The 23924-nt window shown below is 29.3% G+C and overlaps 1 protein-coding gene across 1 annotated transcript in view; it reads right to left on the reverse strand.

Moving 5' to 3' along the window:
* Nucleotides 1–23924, reverse strand: part of LOC100166970 (dynein beta chain, ciliary) — an 88959-nt gene that overhangs the window by 9597 nt on the left and 55438 nt on the right. The window contains exons 31-65 of the mRNA XM_029489234.1: nucleotides 22964–23142; nucleotides 20708–20843; nucleotides 20505–20639; nucleotides 20292–20411; nucleotides 19972–20114; nucleotides 19687–19888; nucleotides 19399–19623; nucleotides 19132–19342; nucleotides 18857–18984; nucleotides 18634–18782; nucleotides 18279–18561; nucleotides 17407–17580; nucleotides 17150–17342; nucleotides 16345–16457; nucleotides 15893–16086; nucleotides 14576–14795; nucleotides 14323–14484; nucleotides 13208–13407; nucleotides 12966–13122; nucleotides 11123–11311; nucleotides 9392–9631; nucleotides 9061–9294; nucleotides 7647–7773; nucleotides 7461–7570; nucleotides 6665–6817; nucleotides 6055–6208; nucleotides 5844–5986; nucleotides 5599–5768; nucleotides 5398–5536; nucleotides 4342–4506; nucleotides 3922–4115; nucleotides 3619–3823; nucleotides 3457–3544; nucleotides 1175–1392; nucleotides 763–933 (exon numbers count right to left, since the gene is read on the reverse strand). Of these exons, the coding sequence (XP_029345094.1) occupies nucleotides 763–933; nucleotides 1175–1392; nucleotides 3457–3544; nucleotides 3619–3823; nucleotides 3922–4115; nucleotides 4342–4506; nucleotides 5398–5536; nucleotides 5599–5768; nucleotides 5844–5986; nucleotides 6055–6208; nucleotides 6665–6817; nucleotides 7461–7570; nucleotides 7647–7773; nucleotides 9061–9294; nucleotides 9392–9631; nucleotides 11123–11311; nucleotides 12966–13122; nucleotides 13208–13407; nucleotides 14323–14484; nucleotides 14576–14795; nucleotides 15893–16086; nucleotides 16345–16457; nucleotides 17150–17342; nucleotides 17407–17580; nucleotides 18279–18561; nucleotides 18634–18782; nucleotides 18857–18984; nucleotides 19132–19342; nucleotides 19399–19623; nucleotides 19687–19888; nucleotides 19972–20114; nucleotides 20292–20411; nucleotides 20505–20639; nucleotides 20708–20843; nucleotides 22964–23142 (6024 nt within the window). The remainder of the gene's footprint in view (nucleotides 1–762; nucleotides 934–1174; nucleotides 1393–3456; nucleotides 3545–3618; nucleotides 3824–3921; nucleotides 4116–4341; nucleotides 4507–5397; nucleotides 5537–5598; nucleotides 5769–5843; nucleotides 5987–6054; nucleotides 6209–6664; nucleotides 6818–7460; nucleotides 7571–7646; nucleotides 7774–9060; nucleotides 9295–9391; nucleotides 9632–11122; nucleotides 11312–12965; nucleotides 13123–13207; nucleotides 13408–14322; nucleotides 14485–14575; nucleotides 14796–15892; nucleotides 16087–16344; nucleotides 16458–17149; nucleotides 17343–17406; nucleotides 17581–18278; nucleotides 18562–18633; nucleotides 18783–18856; nucleotides 18985–19131; nucleotides 19343–19398; nucleotides 19624–19686; nucleotides 19889–19971; nucleotides 20115–20291; nucleotides 20412–20504; nucleotides 20640–20707; nucleotides 20844–22963; nucleotides 23143–23924) is intronic.

Raw genomic sequence — 23924 nt, forward strand, 5'->3', positions numbered from 1 at the left:
AAATTCAATGATTAATGTAAACATTTAATTTTAACATCACTCTTTTAAAAAAAAATTTATTAATGTATTGTTTATATTTTTGAATTATTTTAAGATTAACTTATGACGAATCTTGTATTAAATGTTAACTTTTTATTACTTGCAATCAAAAATATTAACTTAAAAATAAAATCGATTTTAAATAATTAACAAAAACTGGTGATGCGTGAATATTCATTTTAAATATGCAAGGCTCATCCGTGATATATTAATTAAAACCGAAAAAAAAAGACCAAGAGGGAGACCTCGTTAACGATGGATAGACAGTGTGATCAAGGATGGGAAATAAGTAGATGATGGAATGACGTTAGAAATAGCAAGAAAACGTGACAGATGGAAAGACTTGGTTGAAGCGTGTGAAAAGCCTTCAAGGCCTGTTAAACTCAAAAACACTAAAACTGATCACAGTCGTTCGAAAATGAAAAATTGAAAACGAATATTTTAAATTATTATGTTAGATTATATTGTAGGTAGGTACCTACCTTTACCATGAAAACAATAAATTAGGTATTTGATTTGATTTAATTTATTATCATCATACTAAAAAAAATAGGTCAATAACTAGTTAAGTGTGAATATAATGGTATTTCAATTTTAAAGATTAATCACGGTGTGGCTGTGTATAATCAATAGTATTGATTTAGGTACCCGATATATTTATATTATATATTTCTATGACTGCACTATATAATTTATAATATTTATTTTCATGACATCGCTTACTTGGAATGTCATCTGCGACGCGAATATCAATTTGTCACATTCAAACAGTCCTCTAGAAGTGTACACGAAGACGAAGTAGGTGATACAGTCGATCAAATTGTTCACTCTCAGCGATACGGTTTCTGCCGGAACGGATTTTTCAATGGCGTTGTTAAACACTACGCTGAAAGCCTACAGTTTTCGACACGATATATTATGATTTATCATGTCATTTAAATGCGCAGTGGCGGATTTAAGGCGGCCTAGAGTCCCCCCTCCCCCATCTAGCATCTAGGTTAATAAATTGGGCCATTTTTAAATACTTGTGTCGTAAAACTTGGAAAAAGACGATGAGCCCCCACAAAATAAAATTCCAGGTCCGCCACTGTAAATGCGCGTATATTTGAATTGCTTTCTCGTGATAATTTTTTACCTTTAACGAGAATTGATAGACCAGATTGATCGTATTCAGTTCGTTGAGTATGAAATATAACAGACTAGCCCTCGCGGCTGCAGGTCTATAATGTTCTCTGGCTTCGTCAATCTTCTCCGACGTGATTTTTGCCTCGGCCACTTTCTGTTGTATCTCTGCAGCAGTTCTTTTAGTCGTTTCCAAATTTTCCACCAACGCCGTGTCACTTAATATGTTGTCTTTAAAGTAAAAATATTTTTATCCATAATATACAAGTGTTTAATTTATTATAATATTTAGGTTAATAGAAAAATATAGTAAATATAAATTAGCAAATGATATTCAATTGGTAACGTTAGCGTTAACATATGGCAACGTTTATAGGCTCTATTTAAAAAAAATATATATATTTTAATATGAGTGTATTTGTCAACAGAAGTTGTCAATAAAAATTTATTGAAAATTAAAAAAAAAATAATTATTTGGGCGCTAATGGGTTAAGGTAACCTATATACTGGTGGGACTTGGTAGTTTATCAGTAAGGTATTTTCAACGTTCGTCGTTTAATATTAAAAACTGAAACCGAAAGTTGGCTAAATATTAAGGTTAGTATCAGGGCCTTGCACTCGAATTAACCGGAACCCCTAATATCCCTAAAAACCCTTAAAAAAACAAATACCCGAATAAAACATTCTGGTTAATCCGAAACTTTATTTTTACAATCTTTATGTGGTATAAAATTTTGTATGCTTTTCTTGTGGTGAGCTTGATTCTGTAGTTAGTTGTTTAATAATAATAATAAATTAACAGGAACAATTTTACAATCAATCATAGGTAAATTTAATAATTATTTTCTTGAAAATAAAATCCAATAAACCATTAATTGATTCTGATTAAACCAAATCGCCTAATAATGTCAACTAAATTACTTCTTATACTTTATATATATATAATATATATAGATTACTTTATTGGTATATGAAAATGTTATAATAAAATAAATCCAAATATAGCCAATAGGAATATAAAATATAGACATGGTCTCAACCATGGTTTAAATATACAAGGTTATTACATATAGCCCAAATTGTTATCAAATAAAAATAAAATGGCAGCGTAAGGGTACGGTCCATATCATAGTATAGCCAGTATAGGTCATCTCCTTACGCTGCCATTTTAATTCATTAACGTGATAAAATGATATGGTGGGGGTACTATTGCAATAACCTTGTATATTTAAGCCATGGTCTCAACAAAACTGAACAACGTATTGACAGTCGTGACCAAAATACCAAATACTTATAAGTTATGAGTAATAGTAACTATGATTAATAGTAAAGTTAATACCTATCCAGTATTATTTGCCAACCAACTTCCCAACCGTTATTATTATAATTTATTAACGAATATCGTAATTCAAGGCCATATTTACCAGTTTTTCGGAAATCACAAAATATTTATATTTTATTTTATTTCTCTATGGCTCAACAGGCAACGCCCCTATATACTATTTTAAACATTTTAGTTAACTTATATCCGTCTACTAGACAAGTGGTAAATAAATAGGTACCTAATTAATTTCCTAGGTACGGTCGTAGTTCTTGTAGCTTCTTAGAAAAATGTACAATAATAAACTTAGTTTGGTACCTATAAACAAATGTTGTGCATTTGTCATTTGTGTTAGGAAATAATATTTTATTATACATGACATAAATTATTTTTTTTTTTTTCAGCTTGACATTTTTTTTTTTTTTGGGGGGGGGGGGGCTCAGCCTTCAAAAGTTGTGTTTTACAAGACTACTGAACATCCGTAATAACCAATATTAATCTGAATAATAACAGTTATAAAAACCCGAACGTTTGTTTAAATTTTTTATTCTGGTGTTTGAACATCCAGATACATCCATCACCCTAAACCTGAATGCACCAAATGTGATGAGGTGAGTTGAAAAATATTTTTTATTTATTAAATTCTGATACATTCTGATTTTCATATGTTAAATACTTGCATTTATTCAGTTTTAGGATTAGCAATTATAATGCATTTAATATAACATGTGCCTGACAATCTATAAAAGTATAACCTTCGTTCAAATATGCCATTTATTTATTTCATGTATGTAGGTACCTAATATTGTTAAAAATTAATAAAATGTTCTATGTGCTATTGAAATATATATTTACTCTATGTAGACTGTAGAGTCTAGAACCTAACGTTTTAAATAGATATAACAAGTCTGTGATGACACTTCATAAATTACTAATAAGCAACTATTTATAAAAATTAACTGTAAGTAGCATACCTCCTGCTGAGGACAAACGTGAGAGCAAATCGTCTTCTAATTTTTTCAACATGATTTTAAAATCGTTTTGTTGCTTCGTCAATTCAGCCTAACAATAGTATAATAGTATGGTTAAATTATATTTATGACAACACTTTTTACTGAAGTAAAAATAAAAATTACTTTTAGTTGTTCCAAGTCAGGTCTTTCGGCTTTTACAACTTCAGCAAGTAACTGGTCTTCTAAACCATCTCTCGTCACAGTAAAATTGATCAAAGTCGTTTGAGCTTGCATTTCGGGTTTATAATGTGGATTAGCTAATTTTGTATGGAGTAAAAGCCGAAACTCTTGATTGTATTCAACTTCTTTATCTCCCATTTTAATGGCTCTATCCAAGATAAAAAAAAAAAATACAACATTTTTAAAGACCTAGTATAAATATGTATTTATAAAAAATAACGTTGCACACTATTGGCGCATACTTACTTTCCTTTTTTTATGAGATTACGACCTAACAAAGGATCTAAAACTGGATCTAAATTTTCTTCAATATTTTCGAGCAGTACAATTCTTCCTGTTGTTATACTTTTTTCCAACTCTTCCATTGAACCTCTCTGTCCTAAACGCAACACAACTAAACTTTCTCCGTACTTCTGTTTGATCCACTTAACACCTTGTAACTGAAATATAAATTGCATACGATATATTATACAGTATACATATTATTGCATAATATATGATAAATAAATAAAACAGATAAAAATTATTACAAAGAGAATCTCTTATATTCTATTAGAAAAATATTAAATACCAGTATTCATAATCAATGATACTACTTAAGACTAATAATTAATAAATGAAAATATTAAATGGATGGGTAATAAAAAAAAAAATGGAATATATTACTTGTGGATCGATCATTAACGGCCAACGATCGGAGTTTGATAATATAGTTGCGTTTTCTGTCGACATACGATCACTGGGTAATCCTTCATTATTCCAAATCGCCACTTGAGTGTCATCAGTCAATAAAGTCAACGGATCTAACCCTTCAGTTATTGGTACAGCAGGCTACAAGTGAGATGTATTCTAATTAAACATTTATTGTTATGATCGAGTGTTTTATACTAAAACACAATAACAAACGAAACAAGTATTTAAATTCCAAACTATGAAAAGCACAGGATGATAATAAAAAATAATTTTAAATTAGTTAACTGTTAAATTCCTATTGTTTAATTAGTATTCTCAAAAGAATGTTATTTTTATAGAACCACTTGAAATGTAAAAATGTAGTATGCATAATGTATTTGTACAATTGTTATTATAATACACTAATATATTATTTATTAAGACTTGAATACAACTTGTTAAAATGTTTCGAGAGACGTATATTTTTCGAACAGCTAACTATAATTTAATTATAGTCACCAGAGTGCAGCTAAATGATAATAATTACAAAAAGCATAAAGTGACTTACAACAATAACAAAAGCTTTATGTTTGAAAGACGTCCTAATAGTTTTTAAGAATGTGCTGTCGCTTCTTATGAAATCCCAATGTACAATATAAACTAAATTGAACCACCTTAAATCAAAACTAATTTAGTTAATAGATTAAAATAATAGCAAATACCTACCCATTATAAAAGACTGCAGTATTCATATGTTCACAATGCCTTGGAAGGTTTCTATTCCGTACAACTATATATGCGTTGTGCAAGAGTACAGTAATTAATGTTCAAAAGTGTATACACAAGCTAAATTTCACTATTTTTAATTAATTGGTGACTTGTGATGAAGCGCTGTAATGTATAATTCTGAACTACGTCCACGCGCCACAATTAAACCATATTGGTCTCGTACGTCGTATTATTTGTTTTTAAACTTTTTTGATTCAACGAAATCATTTAATTTCTATAAGTATAACATATACATTATACCTATACCAAACCTATACGTACATCTAAGGTTTTTACGAATGGAGTCCATATTTTGTGTAGCAGTTCTTGTCTATAGTGTTTCGTGAAGCACCCAACGTACGATATGAACGCTGTGATGAGAAGAACGTCTCCCGGCAAAGTGGTACTTTGTTGCATAAAACTTAATGATCGAAAAAAAAATTTATTTCTGAGAAATGTTGACACGCAATAATAATTATTTACCAAGCTACAGCTTCGGCCCAACGGACGTTTTCCGACCCCAAGCCCCCTATGAGTCTATTCGCTAATTCGATTGTCTTATTAGTAGCGTCCGCTTCTTGTTGACAGTGTAGTTTTTCGGATGTGGCCTGCTCAAAGTCAGCTGTCAATTTGGAAAGTTGTTCTTCCAAGGACTGTGTGAAAATTGTTTTCGGATTAAATCGATATTTATATCATTCTTACACTGCTACAAAGTATTTCATATTTACAGCGACTTTTTTCTTTATAACTGCTAATTTTTCTTGGGCTTGAGCGAGTTCCAAATTGGCTTGAGCTAAGGCTAATCGTTTTGGTTCTACGTCACAATATACTTCATAAAATTTTATAATGTTTATCACCCAAGCACAGAGACCTGAAATTGAATTATCAAATACAATGTTTGACTTTTGTTAAACACAGTGGGATTATTATGAAATTCACCAGCAGCTGCCGCGGATTTTGATCTAACGAATTCTGGTTCAAACTCGGGATCTTTTAAGTATGGTTTAATAGCTTTAGTAACTTCGGGATGAATGTTCTCTTTGTCATAGTTTATGAGTAAATCGAGAAAACTGTCCACTTTAGCCATCATAATCTAAATTTAAATTAAATAGTTTAGGTTAAATGTAAAACCATGTAAACGGCAGTATTCTAATTTCCAAAATATACCCAATAAGTAATGTTAATTATTTAGACGTTTATTTCACATTAAAATGGAATTTCAGAATAATATTATACACTTGGTAAATTAACCATAGTCTAAAATTTCTTTAAATATGTATTTTTTATAATATATTGTAAATCAATACTAAATAGCATAAATTTGAAATACAAATAATATATCATAATTTGCAAAATATAATTTTTTAATCATAAAATTTAAACCAATTTTTTAATCTTGTAAAAAAAAAAAAGAGTATTTTAATTTAGGTACAATAAATCATAACGAAAAACGGTAATTTTTAAACCGATTGGATTTATCATCAATTTATTATTTATTAATATAACTACAATGTAATAACTAATAACATAATATAGGTACGTCACGTACTTTAGTAGCTTTCCAGCTACGGTCTTTGGGTATTTTACCGTTTTGTGCCAATAACACCATCACAGCAGCCGTTACATTTGTAACAACGCCGGGAGGTGATCCAAATGATTTTAATTCTGTTAAATTTGATTTGTTCAATGTATTTAAAGCTTCCTAGAGAAAAAAAATGAAAGAAAAACATTATTATATTATATTTTTTGTTAGTTATTTTTTTTTATTTTTAACAGTATAGAATTTTTTCGAAATATAACTTAGGGGCGGCTCCTAGCCCCCCCCCCCCTAATTCTCATATGTAACACTTAAAGTAATAATAAATAGGCGAATTACACTATTTACACTATTGATTATATCTTTAAATTTTTATATTTAATTATTGTTTCAATTTTTAGTTATTTTGGTAACCAAGTTTTTTTAAATCTAATATTATGTTTTATTAATATGCTACAATTAAAATTGTTTTATAGTTTTACATAAACAATAAAGTATATAACTGCTATGGATAAATGTAAAATAAGTACCTATAACAAGTTTTTATTTCATTTAAATATTGCAGCTTTTAATGTATAAGTAGATGGTAAATTTATATAATATTTAAAACAATTGTAATGGGCACTATCCAAGTATTGGGGCATTTGTTATCTCAAGGTTAACCGGGAATTGGAGTCTTTGCACGTCTATGAATACGTAATAATATAATATTTATTTATTTTATTTTTAGTGAATATACGGGCAGATAATATAATATTTATCTCAATTGTAATTTTTTTTAAAAATATTTTATATTTTAAATACAAACTTGAGCAGCGAGTAGGGCTGGTTCAGCCTTTACGAGGTCTTCTTCGCAGTCCCGTTGTTTTTTCTTTACTTCTTCTGCTATTGAACCAACTTTTTTTTCTTCGTCATCGGCTATATAAAATTTGTTTAAATGTCTTAAAAGTTAAAATGTAAAAATATTATTTTTTTTATTAATTTAAAATAGTACCAAATGCTTTTTCTTTTGATACTTTTTCAGTTTCAATACCAACTATTTGAATGAGTTTATCGGCCGCGTCATTTTTAATTTTTAATTCAACTTCTTGAATTGCTAATTTTTCTTTTAAATTATCCACCTGAAATCGAAATTATATATAAATCACACGTCATGCATTTTAATTATACTAAATAGCAGCATCACAATAAATCATTTGACTAATCAAGACTGGTCCGTAACTATTAACTCATATATTTAGAATTTGAACAGAGCGATAAATGTATTGATAATCAATGATGTTATTTTTTTTGTGAGTTTGTGTCTATGGACCTATAGTAGTATAGTACCTACACGTTCTATAGTAGAACAATTGCTTGGAGATCCTATCTCTGGTAAAAAATTGGATCTATATCGCATTTTTGAGCTTTCAAGAGTGAAATACTCAGTATTCTTAAAAATAATTCAGAAAAACAAAAAATTGAAATTAAGGAAATCGGGAATTTTTACGTATAACCATTTTTTGAAATTGATTTTGCTTTTTTGTTATGGTTCAAAAATATATTAGCACAGAAAATTGATATTTTATTAAATATTCAGATTAGCATTTACTAGACCATAGTTTTGTTGTTTTTGTGGTATTTATAGATATTTAAATATTTTTAAGTTTTTAGTTTTCTTTGATGTAAGTAATATGATAATTTTTTGTTTTTGAGAGAACAATTGAAAATGTAATACAAGATTAATGAATACAGTTTTAAACAACACACAAAACTTGAAAATGTGATAAGTACAAGCTTATTTACTAGAAATTTAAAAAAAAGTTTTGTTTTAGTCACAACAATCTTATGAGCGCTTGGTGTTCAAATGTTGATGACATTGGTTGTTCAAACGTTTAAAAGTATAATACCGACCTATCCTTGACCGATTTTTGTTATCTAGTTATTATATAAAAATAAAGATATTAATAAATATTGAGCATAGAAGAAACTTGAACATTTCACTATTAAATAAATTATCATTTCTTATACCAACTTAAATAAATTTTCAAAATATTCACACAAATTGTGGGCTATTTGTAGTGTTTTATTACGTATTATTATATAATATTACAACGTATATATTTTTAAATATATTCATCGATCCGCTTAGAATCTAAAATCTAAAATATCCTTAGGAATATATAATCTGACAGCAATGATTTATTATTGAATTCAAACTCAAGTATTTAACACTCCATTACAATGACCATATAACTCTCAATTACCAGGTTGGAGGTTCATACACTCAAAACCTACCGACACTGTACAGTGTATGTCTGTAAAGGCTTACAGTACAGCTAGTTCTCAGGTGATCAATGTATTCAAATACAATAAATTACAAATCCTTTTTTTATTTTTAAGGAGTTGTGTGCATAATATAAACTCACTTGATTGGCTGTACTTTTCAGTTTTTCTAACCCATTTTCAAGTCTGTCAATTTTGCTAGCCAACTCTGCGGATTTTCGCCTTAGCAACTTGGAGTAGAGCGATATCTGTTCTAAAAACGATTTGGGCGTGGTATAATTGTACCGACGGTCGCTCTGTAAATATATTCGCGATATGATGTTGACCTGCGTGTGCGCGTAACCCATGAACTTGGCGACGGATTCTCTGAAGTTTTCCTAGAAAAATTTCATACGACGGTGAGCACGCCACATACTAATCACTAGCAATGATAAATGATGACGATTTTGGTAGAAAAAGTAAAAAGTCATTTACGGGGAGCACTTCGAGTTCGGATAAAAACTGATTGGACACTGACATAAGTGCTTGTTGTGGCCACTCATGAAACCAGTTGATGGACGTGCAGTTGACCAGTGCGGGGAATTTCCTGGAACGAACCCGCAATACCGATCCGACTGGTGAGAAGCACAGCACGACTTTTAACTGCCGTCTAACCCGGTCGATGAAAAATTTCCAACAATTTTCGCGAGTGTCCAACTGTCCGGCGCCCTTGACCTAATCGATTATAATATTGTTATGATTTATTACTTTTTAGAAACTATTTACAATAAACTAGATTAATCTATTTTGGAGTAATTTTGTAGGTAATTTATTAACTCCAACAATTTACCAACTACAGTATACACACTTGGCCAACCTATCAATTAGTCAATCATGGGAATAAAAATGTCCTGTTCAATTTTATTGTATTAAAATAACGTACTTAATAAGAATTAAAAAGTTGAAGAACACTTTTTACATTAAAGGTTAGTTGTTATAAAAATTCAATTTTTGCTATGTTTGGCATTTTTGTCATATTTGATACTATTGATTACATGGAAATTGGAAATTGGAATTTATAATATTATATTTTATGAAAAGTCTATGGGACAGTAGGGCACATAATACTACAATAACAATAATATTCCGATCATTGAAATACTTTTGCAGTTCTAAAATTTTATAGCGATCCTGTGACGAATGATAATACAAATTTCTGTTTTTCAATTCGGAACCCCCTTTTAATTCACTTTTAATTATTCAGCAGATAAATTTTTTAAGAATTTTATAAGAACAAAATTCTAACGAGTAGTTTTTAAGTTAGGTTTATAACTCTGTGTAAGTACTAAGGAGAATATCTATGGTAATGGGTTAAGTATAATATATTGGGGCTTAGATTATTTGAAAATGTTACTTGTTAGTAATAACTATTGATCTATCAATATAAATAATTTGTAAAAATGGTCCAAGTATAATAATTAGGTACTTACTAGTTACTACATCTAATATTATATGTCATATAGTTAAAATTTTTATATCATTTTTAAGGATTATAATTATATTTAGATTAAACATTTTAATAACTCAGAAACTTCTTATTAGAAGTTTGATTTAAATACCTCAAATCTACATAAATATTTCCAATAAAACCTTAAGCTAAATAATTTTCAATAAAAAAGGAGGGGGTCCTCATTTGAAAAACAGAAGTTTATATCACTAAATGATATTCCTTAAGTAGTACAAGAAATATCAGGAATTTTAAAATATGGTCTTTAAGTATACTTGAAAATTCTAAAAATAAGAATTTGAATAAATGTACTAATAAAGAGAGAAATGGGGGTGAGCATGCTTAAAACATTACATTGTATACACTAATACACTTATATTCAATATTAAATTAATATACCTAGTATATTATACTTACATTATAACAATAACAATTAGGGGTGAAGGCCAATAAATATACAAAAGTAAGAAAACCACCCTACCTGTGACTTAATTATCCTCTTATTACGTACAAAAACCTGTTCGTTTTAATTGTATACAAAAATGTCATTACGATTGCGACCATCGCGATAGTAGGTATGTTTTTATCGATGTACATATTAAGTAAAAATTTCATTCCTCCTTCCATATACTACTCCATTAACCATTTACGTCTTACCTACCTATTGTATTCTATTTTTATTTTACTACAACGTTCTATACGATAATGTAAAATCATACTTCGTTACGAACGCCGGCTATAATGTTCTCAACCTCATCGTCGGGAAATAGTTCTGGAATTTCACCTGTCGAAAGCATGTCGTTGATCAGAACTAGAAATGATTCCGACGGTACTTGAGCGTCAGTCATCAAAAAAACGATTCCAACGTTTTTCAAACCCGACTTCAAATACAAACTGGATAATTCCATCTATGGATAATTATATCAGTATATACAAAGATAATTAAGTTAATAGTTAATGAAAATAATTATCTTAAATTATAATAATTATAATTTTATAGTTAACAGTTAACAATCAATATATTATTCAACTCAAAAAGTTTAAAGTTAATAAATATTAACATTTTTTTTTTAATACCAACTAAACATTTTATTAAAAATGAATCTTATTGCACAATAGCTATATTGTAGTGATTTAAGAGATTACAAATTAGTAGAAAATTTAGTTACAACCAGTGGCGGATTCTGAATTTTAACCGGCCCGGGAGAATTTCATTTCACCGGCCCAAAACACCATTAATGCAAACAATTTAGTGGAAATGTAGTAAAATTAAAAAATAATAATCATTGATACCAGATGGCATAGATTTTTGAAAATAATTAAAAGAAATATCTAACAAATTATTTTTTTCAACATCTTCAACCATAACAATATTTTTGTCATCATTAACATCAGTATTATAAAACGTAGTATCACATTCATCACTCTATAATAGTTAAAATAATTCAGTACCTATTTTTATTTATAAATTATTAGGTAGCCTAGTTAGGTACCTAGTTTAATACATATGCAATGGTTTATCATTTCTTATTGAACGAAAAAATAAAACATAATATTATAAATTATTACAATATTACTTCTTTAACTAAAGGTATTCACTTTTTGATTTAGTGTGATTGAAAACAGTTCCGAGATCAGTCTGCATTGCTTTGCTTGTGAAGATAAAAGTTTTTATTTTTTTCCCCTAACTTTCTGGGCTCCACCTTTACGTTTACTCTCCGACATTGCTTTCTCAGACAAAAAACACTTTTAAAAAAACGTTTACACCAATTACAATTTATTACACTTATTCGTATATTAATGTAGATTATAGATTTTTAGTCGATGCTAAATTCTATTTTAAAAATAATAATGTTATCATAACAGCCGCTGTCATGCTACATCATAATCTCAGACTGTGTGCTACATCGTGTGCACGCCGCACGGTTGAATGTACATTGTACACATGGTACAACCGTGTTGGTGAGCTTAATATCGGAATTTTGATTGGCCGTTTGTATTTCAGTATTATAAAGCTACCAAGATAATACCATGAAATTAACTAGAGTTATCTCATTAGTCATTACTCATAGATAATAATACAAATAATATTTTTATCAAAAACTAATATTTTTAAAAATAAAAAAGAACAAATTTAAGTATAAAATAAAATTATAAAATCAGTTTTAGAATGATAGACCCGTATAGTCATGACCGGGCTGCGGCCCACTGAAAAACTTCCCGGCCTCCCAGTTGCACAATCCGCCACTGGTTACAACTACATTATTTAATCAAGAAATATTTATTTTTATATTTTTTTTTTAAATAATTGTTTAAAGCATATATAACTAAACAAAAATAATCGAATAATTGACCTACTGTTATAGATATATAATATACAACCGTGATTTCAGTTTTTTTAACTAAGTAGTTTAATTATTACTTTGGTTAGAAATGTAACTAACTACGAGTATTCAGTTTATATTTTAAAAAAAACTTTCTAACTAGTTAATGCCTACCTTCAAATATATTACTGTTTACTATGAATAACCATATTTTTATTTTTTTCATTTAAAACCTCACTTTAAGATCCAAAAGCCCGTAGCCTTTGCGTAGTTGTATTTGAGCTACCTCCAAGCTGGAAATAAACGCAGCCAAACGCGCTAAACACTGTTTTCCGCTACCTCCGACCCCTACCAATAAACAGCTGCCCCTTGGCGATTCCAATATTCGGTTTATTCTATAAATTTCCACAAAACCCGTTACGTTAATATTCAATCACATCCAAAACTATAAGCCTATGGTTCTCCCTGCAATTTGCAAACCTGCAAATGTGCATCATAGCGTCTTCGAACAACACCAAATTCATGGCAGCAACCAAATCATTGTATAAGTTTAGTGCTTCTTCCAGTAATTTTGTAAGATTAGTCCAATTTCTAACCGACGAATACTTAGGTTCACCAATACCTTGAGCAAAATGGCAATAAATATTTGGTTTTTCAAAAACTGCACACTCGTCGATTTCCTACAAATAAGACCTGTGATTTTAGTTAAAAATATTTAAATCATATTTTATATTATTAATAAAAAAAAATGTATAAATATATAATTTACATTTCAGAATTATAATAAATAAATTAAACATAATAAAATGATGGTTGAAGATAGGTGCATAATTACAAATTAAAAATTTAATTCTTAAATTTACTTATTTTTGTTGCCATTAGCCAGACAAATAACTTAGTTTTAATACTAATGAATACAGATGGGCATTTAAAAATTATTCTCAAGAGAACAAATTATAAAATATTTTTGTCACAATTTTATTTAAAAATGACATAAGTACATTTTTACTGTTAAAGAAATATATTTTTTATGTGAATATTTTTATATGAATGATATTTATATATTTATTATTTTAAACTATATATTGGCTATTTATATATTTTAAACAAATCAATTAATTTACCTAATTTAAATTCTTAATTTAGTTGTTAGTTTTTATATATTATACATATCACTTAATTTAATTGAGTCAAAAAAAAAAAATTAATGTTATGAACTTCAAACATTTAAAATATTTTTATATCAATTTAACTTAATTAATTTTAAAAATATTATTATTTTGCCCAGCTTTTAGAAGTAGTGTTAGGTGTAAGTTTGGTTGTCTACCTCTAAACTTATAAAGGCACTTACATAAATATTTGATACCATATTTAAATAATAATAAATAGTATTTGAATGATACAATCTGTAACTCAAATATCATCTACAAATGTCAGTGCTTAACATTTTGAAACCACATCAAAAAGATCTATTGGCATTTAAATAGTTAGGTAATACAATGTTAGTATTTTTAGCTCTTGGTAATGGGTATGTTCAAATATTAAAGCAAAATATATTCAGTTTGTAGGTACGATTATAATAGTGAACAACTTACATCAAAGAATTTTTTCAACGCGTCAGTCTGTATTTTAGTAAAAGCGTCTGAATCTTTGTCATCCACTAATTTATCTGAGTATACTCTTTGGCATTCGTGCATCCACAGTCGCATTAGATCTGCACTGCAGTTCAGACACTCTCCGGTACTGAAGAGCAGACCCTAAAATAAATTATATAAAAAAATATTAAACCTCATACATAGGTTATTAGTAAAGAAAAAAATGCGTTTTTGTTTTAGAATATGTAAATACTTGGAAAACATTTGATAAATCTCTCAGATTGAATATGTAATGAAACTTGGTGGCGGTAGGTAGGAAAACCGAATTAACTTTGTTGTGTAACCAGATTGTAGCTTCGATTACGTTATCAGCTAGTTTTGAGGCGGCTTGTGGTATTCGATATTCGAAATTTCCGAAATGTTGGTTTAAAATAGAAGCATAAATCATCGTCAACGACTCTGACCCTGGAAAACTGTACGGTAAGACTGATTAAAGTTGATTGAAAATATTTGTATACTAATTGGGTAATTTTAATAAATGAAACAAACCTAATCACTGAACTTAAATTTATAAATACAGTCATGAACGGTGTGAGAGAAATACCTATAGGTGTTGGATTTAAGCTCCATGAGATAAGAATGAAATAATTAGTACCTATCTATATAAAAGCTAAAAATCTACTTATGAGCACTACTCCAGGAACCTAGGTTTCATACTTTCATCACAGATATTAAATTGTATCAAATTATTTTGACCATATCATTCATAAACTACAAACGAATAACCTTAATAATTAACAAATTTAATTTATTATTAAATAATAAAAATTAAGTTATTATTACTAATTTTATTTTTTAATTGGCATTTAGGACCTTCTATTTAGATTTTTTGTTTGTATTATTTTTATATAATTACCATTTATAATATTTATAATATAAAATTGTAATATTGGCACAAACTTACAAATTTCTTTATATTGTTAGCTGTAATGTCATATAATATATTATATAGGTGCTTATTTAACACTTCAGAGTTGGCACAAATTATATATTTGTTTACAAGTATACCTATCAGAATTAGTATTTTTGTAATTTTTTTTTTTGTGTTATTTAAAAATCAAGAAGTATTTTTACTTAATGAGAATTCACACATTTTTTTACAGTCTAGTTTCAATGAGTAAATTGATTTCTTATTTTTTATTTTATAGTGTCTTATAATATACCTAATACATAATTCATAGAAATAAAAAATCATTCTGTAACATTTCGTATTATTGTAGGTCGTAGTCTCGTTTCAAATGTAGGTGTTTTTATACATTTTTTTTTAAATTTAAATTTCACTTATTCGATCGATATAAATGTAATAATAAAATATTCCGATCTCGTACGTTTTTACATCCTTCTCTCTTCAAATTTCACATTTTTTTGAAAACATTTTATAACAGAAATGTAAGGCACCGTAAATATATACTATACATATACTAATTATATATAATAATCATTTTTTGCGTGAAGATAATGAAAATAAGATCAATGATTTGTTAAAAAAAACACATGAATTATATTATACCTCACAGCGATAACACAAAAATGCCGCTGTAGTCGGGGGTTGATGGTAAAACTTCCTGCAGTTGGATTCATGCAGGACACATATTGGCAGTTGTGAATGTCTTTTAAGGACAATTTAGTTCTATCGTACCAGTGGCCGTAGTCCAAATGTTGTCGGATCAGTGTGTGTGGTTGAACAGTTCCGTAGCAATCTACCTAAAATGTTAAACTATTTTTGATCATACGATTATAAAACAGGAAACCGTGGTTTGAGTCGCATGTACATTTGCTTTTATGCTTAGACATTCTGTGAAAAGCGTGTATTCTATTAATACAGTAAATTACAAGTTCGGTGATTCTAAACGTTTACTAAGTCAGTAAGTCCATAATAAACATACAATTTACATATTTATATTAATTTTATCAATTATTATTATTAGTATTAATAATATTGTTGTATAATTATTATTTTACTTCGGGCATATTCATGTCGTCTAAAAAGTATATGAGTGTTTTATTCCCCGGTGGTCCATAATTTCGGCCAGCTTTTTTTTCTAGAGGTTTTTCTAGTATTTTTTGTAACATCTCTGTAATTAACCAAAACAAATCAAATATATAAGCACGGGAAAACTATAGAAATATATATATAAGTATTTGACACCGAACTTCATCGTAACCAGATCTCATGAGTTCCTATGCATTTGCATACAAGCACGGATTGACATTTCGAAGCCCAGGGGCCAACGTTTTAAAAGAGGCCCCTGTACGAAAAAAAAAATAATAATAGCTTGTTACATACGTTATGTTTATAATGTATATATTATTTAATGTTAGGTACCTGTTATAATAAATATTTATAGATATTAGGTACTTGGCAATAAATAATGCATCATTTATTTATAAATTATAATGTATAAGCTTTTTTCTTCGCTAAATAATCATCGATTTTTTAGGGTGATTTATGCAGTGTTATAGCCTATAACGAAAAAATTAATGGACAAGTCTGAAGCCCGGGGGCCATGGCCTCCTCTGGACCCCCCTTAATCCGGGCTTGTTTGCATAATATCAATCTATCCAACTCGTGTTTAATGGTAAATGACACTGAATTCAAAGTAATTACCAAGTTTGAATTAAATCATAATTTTACCTATACATATTATATTTGTACATATTTTTTACTGCACATTCGATTAACTTTTTGGCACGAACGCGATTGGATTTAACAAGCCCTGTCACCATTATCACGAAAATAATATCATAACGTCGGATGCGTGATTACCTGAAGTCGTATAGTAGTTGAACGGTATATTGGTCACTGCATAGTTTTCCGAGAGACTGGCGAGTTTTTCATTCATCAATACCGTCTTTCCGCAGCCCGCGCTCCCGACTAACATTACTGGGTGCTTGTGGTCCATGAGAAGGTCCACAAAAAACCTGGTTCTTATCGATTCCGGCGTGTGGACCAAAGCGCTCTGCGGAAAACGAAACAGCATGCTGCAGTATGAAATGTCGACCGGTCAATGAACATTATTATACCTGCAGGGGCATGTCCGAATCCAGTTCGAACTTCGGGATGACATGAGTCCAGGGCAGGAACTCTTTGGTTTCCGTGTCTATGTAGTAATCGAACACAGTGCCCTGGGACGGGTATTTAATGGTTTTGAATTCGGCCACCCACCATTTGGAAAACTCAACTTTGTAATCGACCACCTGAGTGGCAAAAATAATAACAACAGTTTTATTCGTTGTCGTATTATTCTCCAGGTAGTTTTTCTCTAATCAGTGGGTACCAAAAAAAAATACGAATTAAAAAGGGGTGAGTGAGTCTTCATGTCCTCTGAATTTTGTGATAAGTATATATTTGGTAGAATACCGTTGGTTATACATAGTATAATACTATATTACTATACATTTAAATATGTAATCAATGTCATATATCCCTAAAGGAGAATGAATATCCTGTATATATATATATATATATATATCACCCATATGTATTATTTTTTAGGGTTTGGGTTTGTTGACATTTTAGGAGCTATAATCTCCCCCCCTCTGATTTGCACCACTGCCTACGTAGGTACTCATTGACAGCTACTACCAAACCGACGGCTTAGGTATCTTACATGCTCAATCACGTTAAATTTATTGATCGTATAGTGGTGTAATTTTTGTTGCCAGTGTACATTTTTTCAAGGGGCAAAAGTGCTGTTCTCCGATAAAATATTTTTCATGGTGGTAAATAAGTGCAGTCCAAACATCGAGATAATCAAACAATAAGCTACTCATTAAAACTGATAACTGTAAGTACTTATAGCCAACATATTTTTTAACGTCAACTCGTCGGGTTAAAAATTTGTAATTTTCCATATTATTGTTTTCAAATCACGGCTACCGATCTTCGTTCTCACCTGTTCTTGGTATATAGCCGCTCCGAATGACCATATGCACACAAACGTGAAGTAAAGTTCGTACCATTCTTTTGGACAGTCCGTCGGTGTGTTTGCCGGCACTAAAATGCACTCGAGCAAATGACACAGCATTTGTATGTGTGACATCTCCGTTATTGGTATGATTTTTTTGAACCTGTTACGAATGTTTTCCAGACACGGTGGTATGTATTTATCGAACAGGATCACGAGGTTACTCTTCTCCACGGCGTGCTCTCTGGTCTCGATCCAACTCGTCACATACCTGTAAATTACGTGAACTGATAATGCAAATTGTTTTGGTTTTGTAAATAGATATTATATTTCTTTTTTTTACGGATTCCATCCCAAGTCTTGCGGATTTAGGTATAAAATTCCTGCTCGGGATACGGTGGCTGGCGTAGCCGTTCGCAAGTTGGATATTTCAAAAATGAGTCTCATTGAAGGAGTTAAGGCAATGCGTTCGTTGCTGGCTAACGTTAAGACCTATTCAACACAGATAATTCAAATCGAACAATTATTTATCATATTATATTAATCTATATGTACTATGTCAATACCTTGTTGTCGTCCATCACAGTGTTCAGTGATTCAATCCACATCGGATCAATATCGCCGTCCAATAGAATCCACTTGGGAAAGCTGTTCGGGATGTTCGCTTGTTCTCTCATTATAACAGAAAATAAACCTTTAAACGATAAAAAAAATAAATCACTTATTTGTGGGTTTCAAATTAATTATATTATATTATGATGTCATAAATAAGTAGGTTATAATAATAATTATATATTTTATCATGACAATATTTTTAAAACACGATTAAATTGAAATGTACCGTCTTTCCACTCGCGGGTAGCAGGGTTAATGACACCGAAAAGTTCGTCATTAGTTACTGCTTTTGGGTTCAAATCGTTGTAAATCGGTTTTCGTTTTATGTTTTGATAAGTCCTAAATAGCGTTTTCCAAACTTCGGTTTTGCCAGTGCCAGCATTTCCGACTACGAATACAGAATGACGAACTTCCAAAAGCTCTTCTAACTGTACAACCTGTTCATTAAAACGTAATTATTACGCTGGCACTATAATTACACGGAGATCAGTACTTTGAGTATGAAATTTTCTTCGGGTTGCAATAGTAAGTCGACGGCCGCTTGTTTGACGGTCTTTTCAAAATCCTGATCCCTTTTACGTGGCACGTCCAGCGACGGAAACAAATCCCCAATCAGTCCCATAAATACCGGGACATCGTCGCTAATAATTTTTGGTATGTTGAAATCTCTTAAAGCTCTCATCAACACTTCTTCTTCGACCCGTCCGGGATCACCTCTCTATATTGTTTTTAAATTTTTTTAATCGCGTGTTTTGTGTTATGAATAATATAAATAGCTTACCTTCAAAGAACCAGCCACGACTAACACAGACTTTATGGCCCTTAAACCCCAGTCATAATGATCCTGCTTGGAAAGCAGCTCTTTACACAGCGTATACAAAGTTATAAACTTCCTCGCAAGAATTTTTGCTTCTTGAAATCCTTCGGCAACCAACATTATTTCACAGATTAGTTCAAAATCTGGTACGACCATGGCGCACGGTCTATAATAATATTTAAATTGCTTAATAGCCAATTTCTTTTTATCAAGAAATAAATAATAGTATAATTTATTCTATTTAATTACCTAAATAGTGCTTTTAAATTTTCGGGTAACTCTGTTCTACCAGCATAACCGGGATTCATCGTAATAAAAATTCCAACAGACGGAATCAAGCTTATTTTTTCTCCCATAAAATTAAACGTCATAGCTTTTTCTCGAATCGCATCCTGGAAGGGGAAATTAGTATTTACTATTAAAGTTACATTAATGTCTAATATTGAAATTTGAAACGAAGAATTAATATTATATTTTAATCATATAGCTGGTAATAAAATAAAATAAAATAATGAAATTACTTTAACCCATATTGAATCACCGTAATAATATTTTAATACCATATATACCTGAATAGACTTCACTTGGACAGCGACCACTGATAACACTTCGACAGATATTCTGTTAAACTCGTCGAAACAACCCCAGGCCCCTGTCTGAGCCAATCCTTTATAAATGTTGCCACACGACTGAAATGTAAGTATTTGTTTGTGAAACAGTTATATTTATTGGTCACGCGTTACAATTAAATATATATATAACATAATAATATAATATTATACCTTGTAATCCATTTGCTCTGAACAATTGAACACGTAAACCATGACGCCGAGAGCGCGACCAAGATCTTTAGTTGTCTCTGTTTTTCCCGTTCCAGCGGGTCCGGCAGGTCCTCCGCCCATTACCAAATGTAACGACTAATAAATGAAAAAAAAAATTTCTATTACTTCACTCGCAAAATGATCGTAAATATTGTGGTACTTACTTGCGTTAGAGTTATGTAACATCTGTCCGTCAAAGGAGTGATTACCAAACGCGGTGTGTTTCCTAGATATTCGTGACTGTATCGAAATTGTGCATCGCAGATATTAGCGAAACAGTCTTTTTCCTTTTCGTCCCACCTAAAATTAAAAGCATTAAAACCGATGAATATAAAACATTTAGATAGGTAATATATCTGTATAATTTTTAGATAGTTTTTATTTTATCATGACCTACTATCATTACCTCTGTTCATTTTATAGTATTAAGCCAAGTAGCTAGAAAAATTATTGTTTATAATACGTGTCATATTATGACATATTATGTGTAATATGATATACATAATATAATAACATTTAATTAAAAGAATTTTTTTAAATTATTGATGTACAAAATATATGGAACATGCAACGAATATATTTTTTTACTAATTAAAATTTAAAATATATGGAGAATTTGAGTAAAAGGTAGTAGTTGATTTTTAGGTCAACACTCATTAAACATGTCCATTAAAAAATAAATTTCCGTGCCTACTTAGAATATTTTATACATTGTGATTTTTAGAAAAGTATTCTGCTTCAGATTATTATAAAATGGAAAAATCTGAGAGTCGCTCTATTGCAATGTTTTTTAAAGGGTGTGCCATGACATTTTAATGGTGTGCAGTGTGCACTGTGTCATGATTTCCGTGTTTTTACATATGTGTTTTCCGGTCTATAAAGTACTTTTTTTTGAAAATAGACAATATTCCGAAATAAGCCGTAACTTATAATAACTAATAATAATATGTACCGTAATACAAAAAAAAAATTTGGAACTATACTGATCTATTGTATAGTAGGGAGGTATTGAGTTTACCTCGTAAATTATAAGTTACTGAAATGAGTGAGTTGAATCCAATGATAAATCATTACATACGAAAAACGGTTCTGAGCGGAGACCGCCCGTCAGACTACATATTATATTTCTTAGGATATTATATTATATATTTTATATGGCTATTATAATAGTAATATATAATATTTCGAAATAATTTTTCCACAAACAAATCATAAATAGGTATTATAATTAAATAATATTACTGGATGTTATAAACTTACAAATAAACATACCAATGTACCAATGTACCGTTGAACGTTGTAAATAGGTTCATCGTTAAAATAATACATTAAAATTAGTTGAAATATTTTAAAAATGTATTATTTTCAATTTTGTATCGAAAATTGTAATCTAAATAAAAGTGGAATATTTTAAATGTCTGCAACGAAAATTTCCTTAACTATAAATTTGGAACAAAAATGTACCTACATGTAAATACGTATCCAATGTCATAACAATTTGAACTTCAATCACTGACAAAAAAATGTATTTGGCTTTAGGAAAAACTTTTTTTTTAAATTCCAGTAAAAAAACTTCATGAGTTTTTAAGTCTTGTGTATATAAGTCAAAAATATTATGAATTTTATATTACAAAACAATTTATACATTCTAATGGTTTTGATAACCTTCGTAAAAATGTTAACATATTATATTGATATATATGATTATATATTTTTGATATTATTGAATTACTTTAAGAACAACTTACTTGAGGAACCTTATATTCAAAATTGTTTACACTCGAAAAAAATTAATTGTATCATTCCCAAATCAAAGAAAAAAATTTATTCACTGCTCAGTATTATATACTATATGTTGTCATAAAAATAATTGACCATTTATTCAATCAACGTTATAAAAAAAATTATAAATATAATTGTTTCTTCTAACTATATATGTTATAATTATTAATTTTACTGTACAACACCATCTCTTCGACAAACACAACAAAATATCGAGATAACGTGTGTTTCATATTATAAAAAATATAGTTTATATAGGTACAGGCGGAGGCATCAGACTTATTATTAAGGTTAGTATTTGTATAGTTACATATGTATTATTATTATTATTATTATACATTAAGTAGGTATGTATTATTAGTTCTGTAAAAAATCATCCAGTGACGTGCAGTGTATTATAGGTAACAATATATACTATATATATTATAATTTATAATTTATAACTATAACTATATAATATATAATATTATTATAGTATTAAACCCTCAATAATTATGTTTTCATATAATCACATAAGTGACATACTGACATGACGTATATACAGTTGTATTTTGTACTTAGATTTCGCCATGTTGGTACTTTCAAAACGTTACATGCGGTTAACAAATGAACGTAGGTATAGACTTGTATAGACTTGCCTGTGTCTGAGTTGTGATTGCCACTGAAACGCAAGAACGTTTTCAATCTTTGATTGTATTAATCTAGCTACGACATCTCTAGAATGCACATCAATCGTACAAATTGTCATTATTTTTTGTCTGTCTTGTCTGGTCAATTCTCCCAATAATAATGATATCAGTGTGTTCAGTTGAGAAATCTATATATCAACGAATACACATATTTTGATAAACACACAATAAGTATTACCTATCTACATGGGTACCAATAATAATATTTAGGTGGACTGTAATATATACCAACTTGTTATAAAAACAATATAATAAGATTACAAAAAGCCAAAATAAAAATTTAGTTGAATCAAATTAAAATTGAAACAATTTTTTATAACATTGTTTGAAAGAATAATTAATACAATTACGTAACTCTAACTCGATTATAATAATATTGTTATAATAAGATGTTAGGTATATTGTAATAACTAATAAGATATTTATAACTGTTATACATTATTATTCATTATTTATAAGAATAGAAAATTATTATTTATAATTTTTTAGTTTAATTACTATGATAATTATTTTAATAATATGCTTTGAACATGTCTCAAATGCCAAATGGTAAAATAATTAGTTTTTTTTAACGTATATCTATATAAATTTGAATGAAAAAAATAGTTGCTTAAAACTCCTTGTCCCTTATCGGTGATCAATAATTCAAGTGAGTAATGTTTATTGTGTATCAACATATTATTACATTCCATATGCTATATGTATTATGATTTATGATTTATTCTCTATTTGACATTTGTAGGTGTTCTTATTTAAACTATAATTTCTTGTTAAAAGGACGTGATACCCACATGTGTTGTCTCCGTCTTACACACGTATGACATAGCAAATTTTCGTTGAGCAGATTCAATAGTGTGTTGTTAGTTTTGATATTAGAGTGAATTGACCTATTATCAAATTTAAAGGTAAG

This window comes from Acyrthosiphon pisum, chromosome X (assembly GCF_005508785.2).
Source record: "Acyrthosiphon pisum isolate AL4f chromosome X, pea_aphid_22Mar2018_4r6ur, whole genome shotgun sequence".
Lineage (NCBI taxonomy): Eukaryota > Metazoa > Arthropoda > Insecta > Hemiptera > Aphididae > Acyrthosiphon > Acyrthosiphon pisum.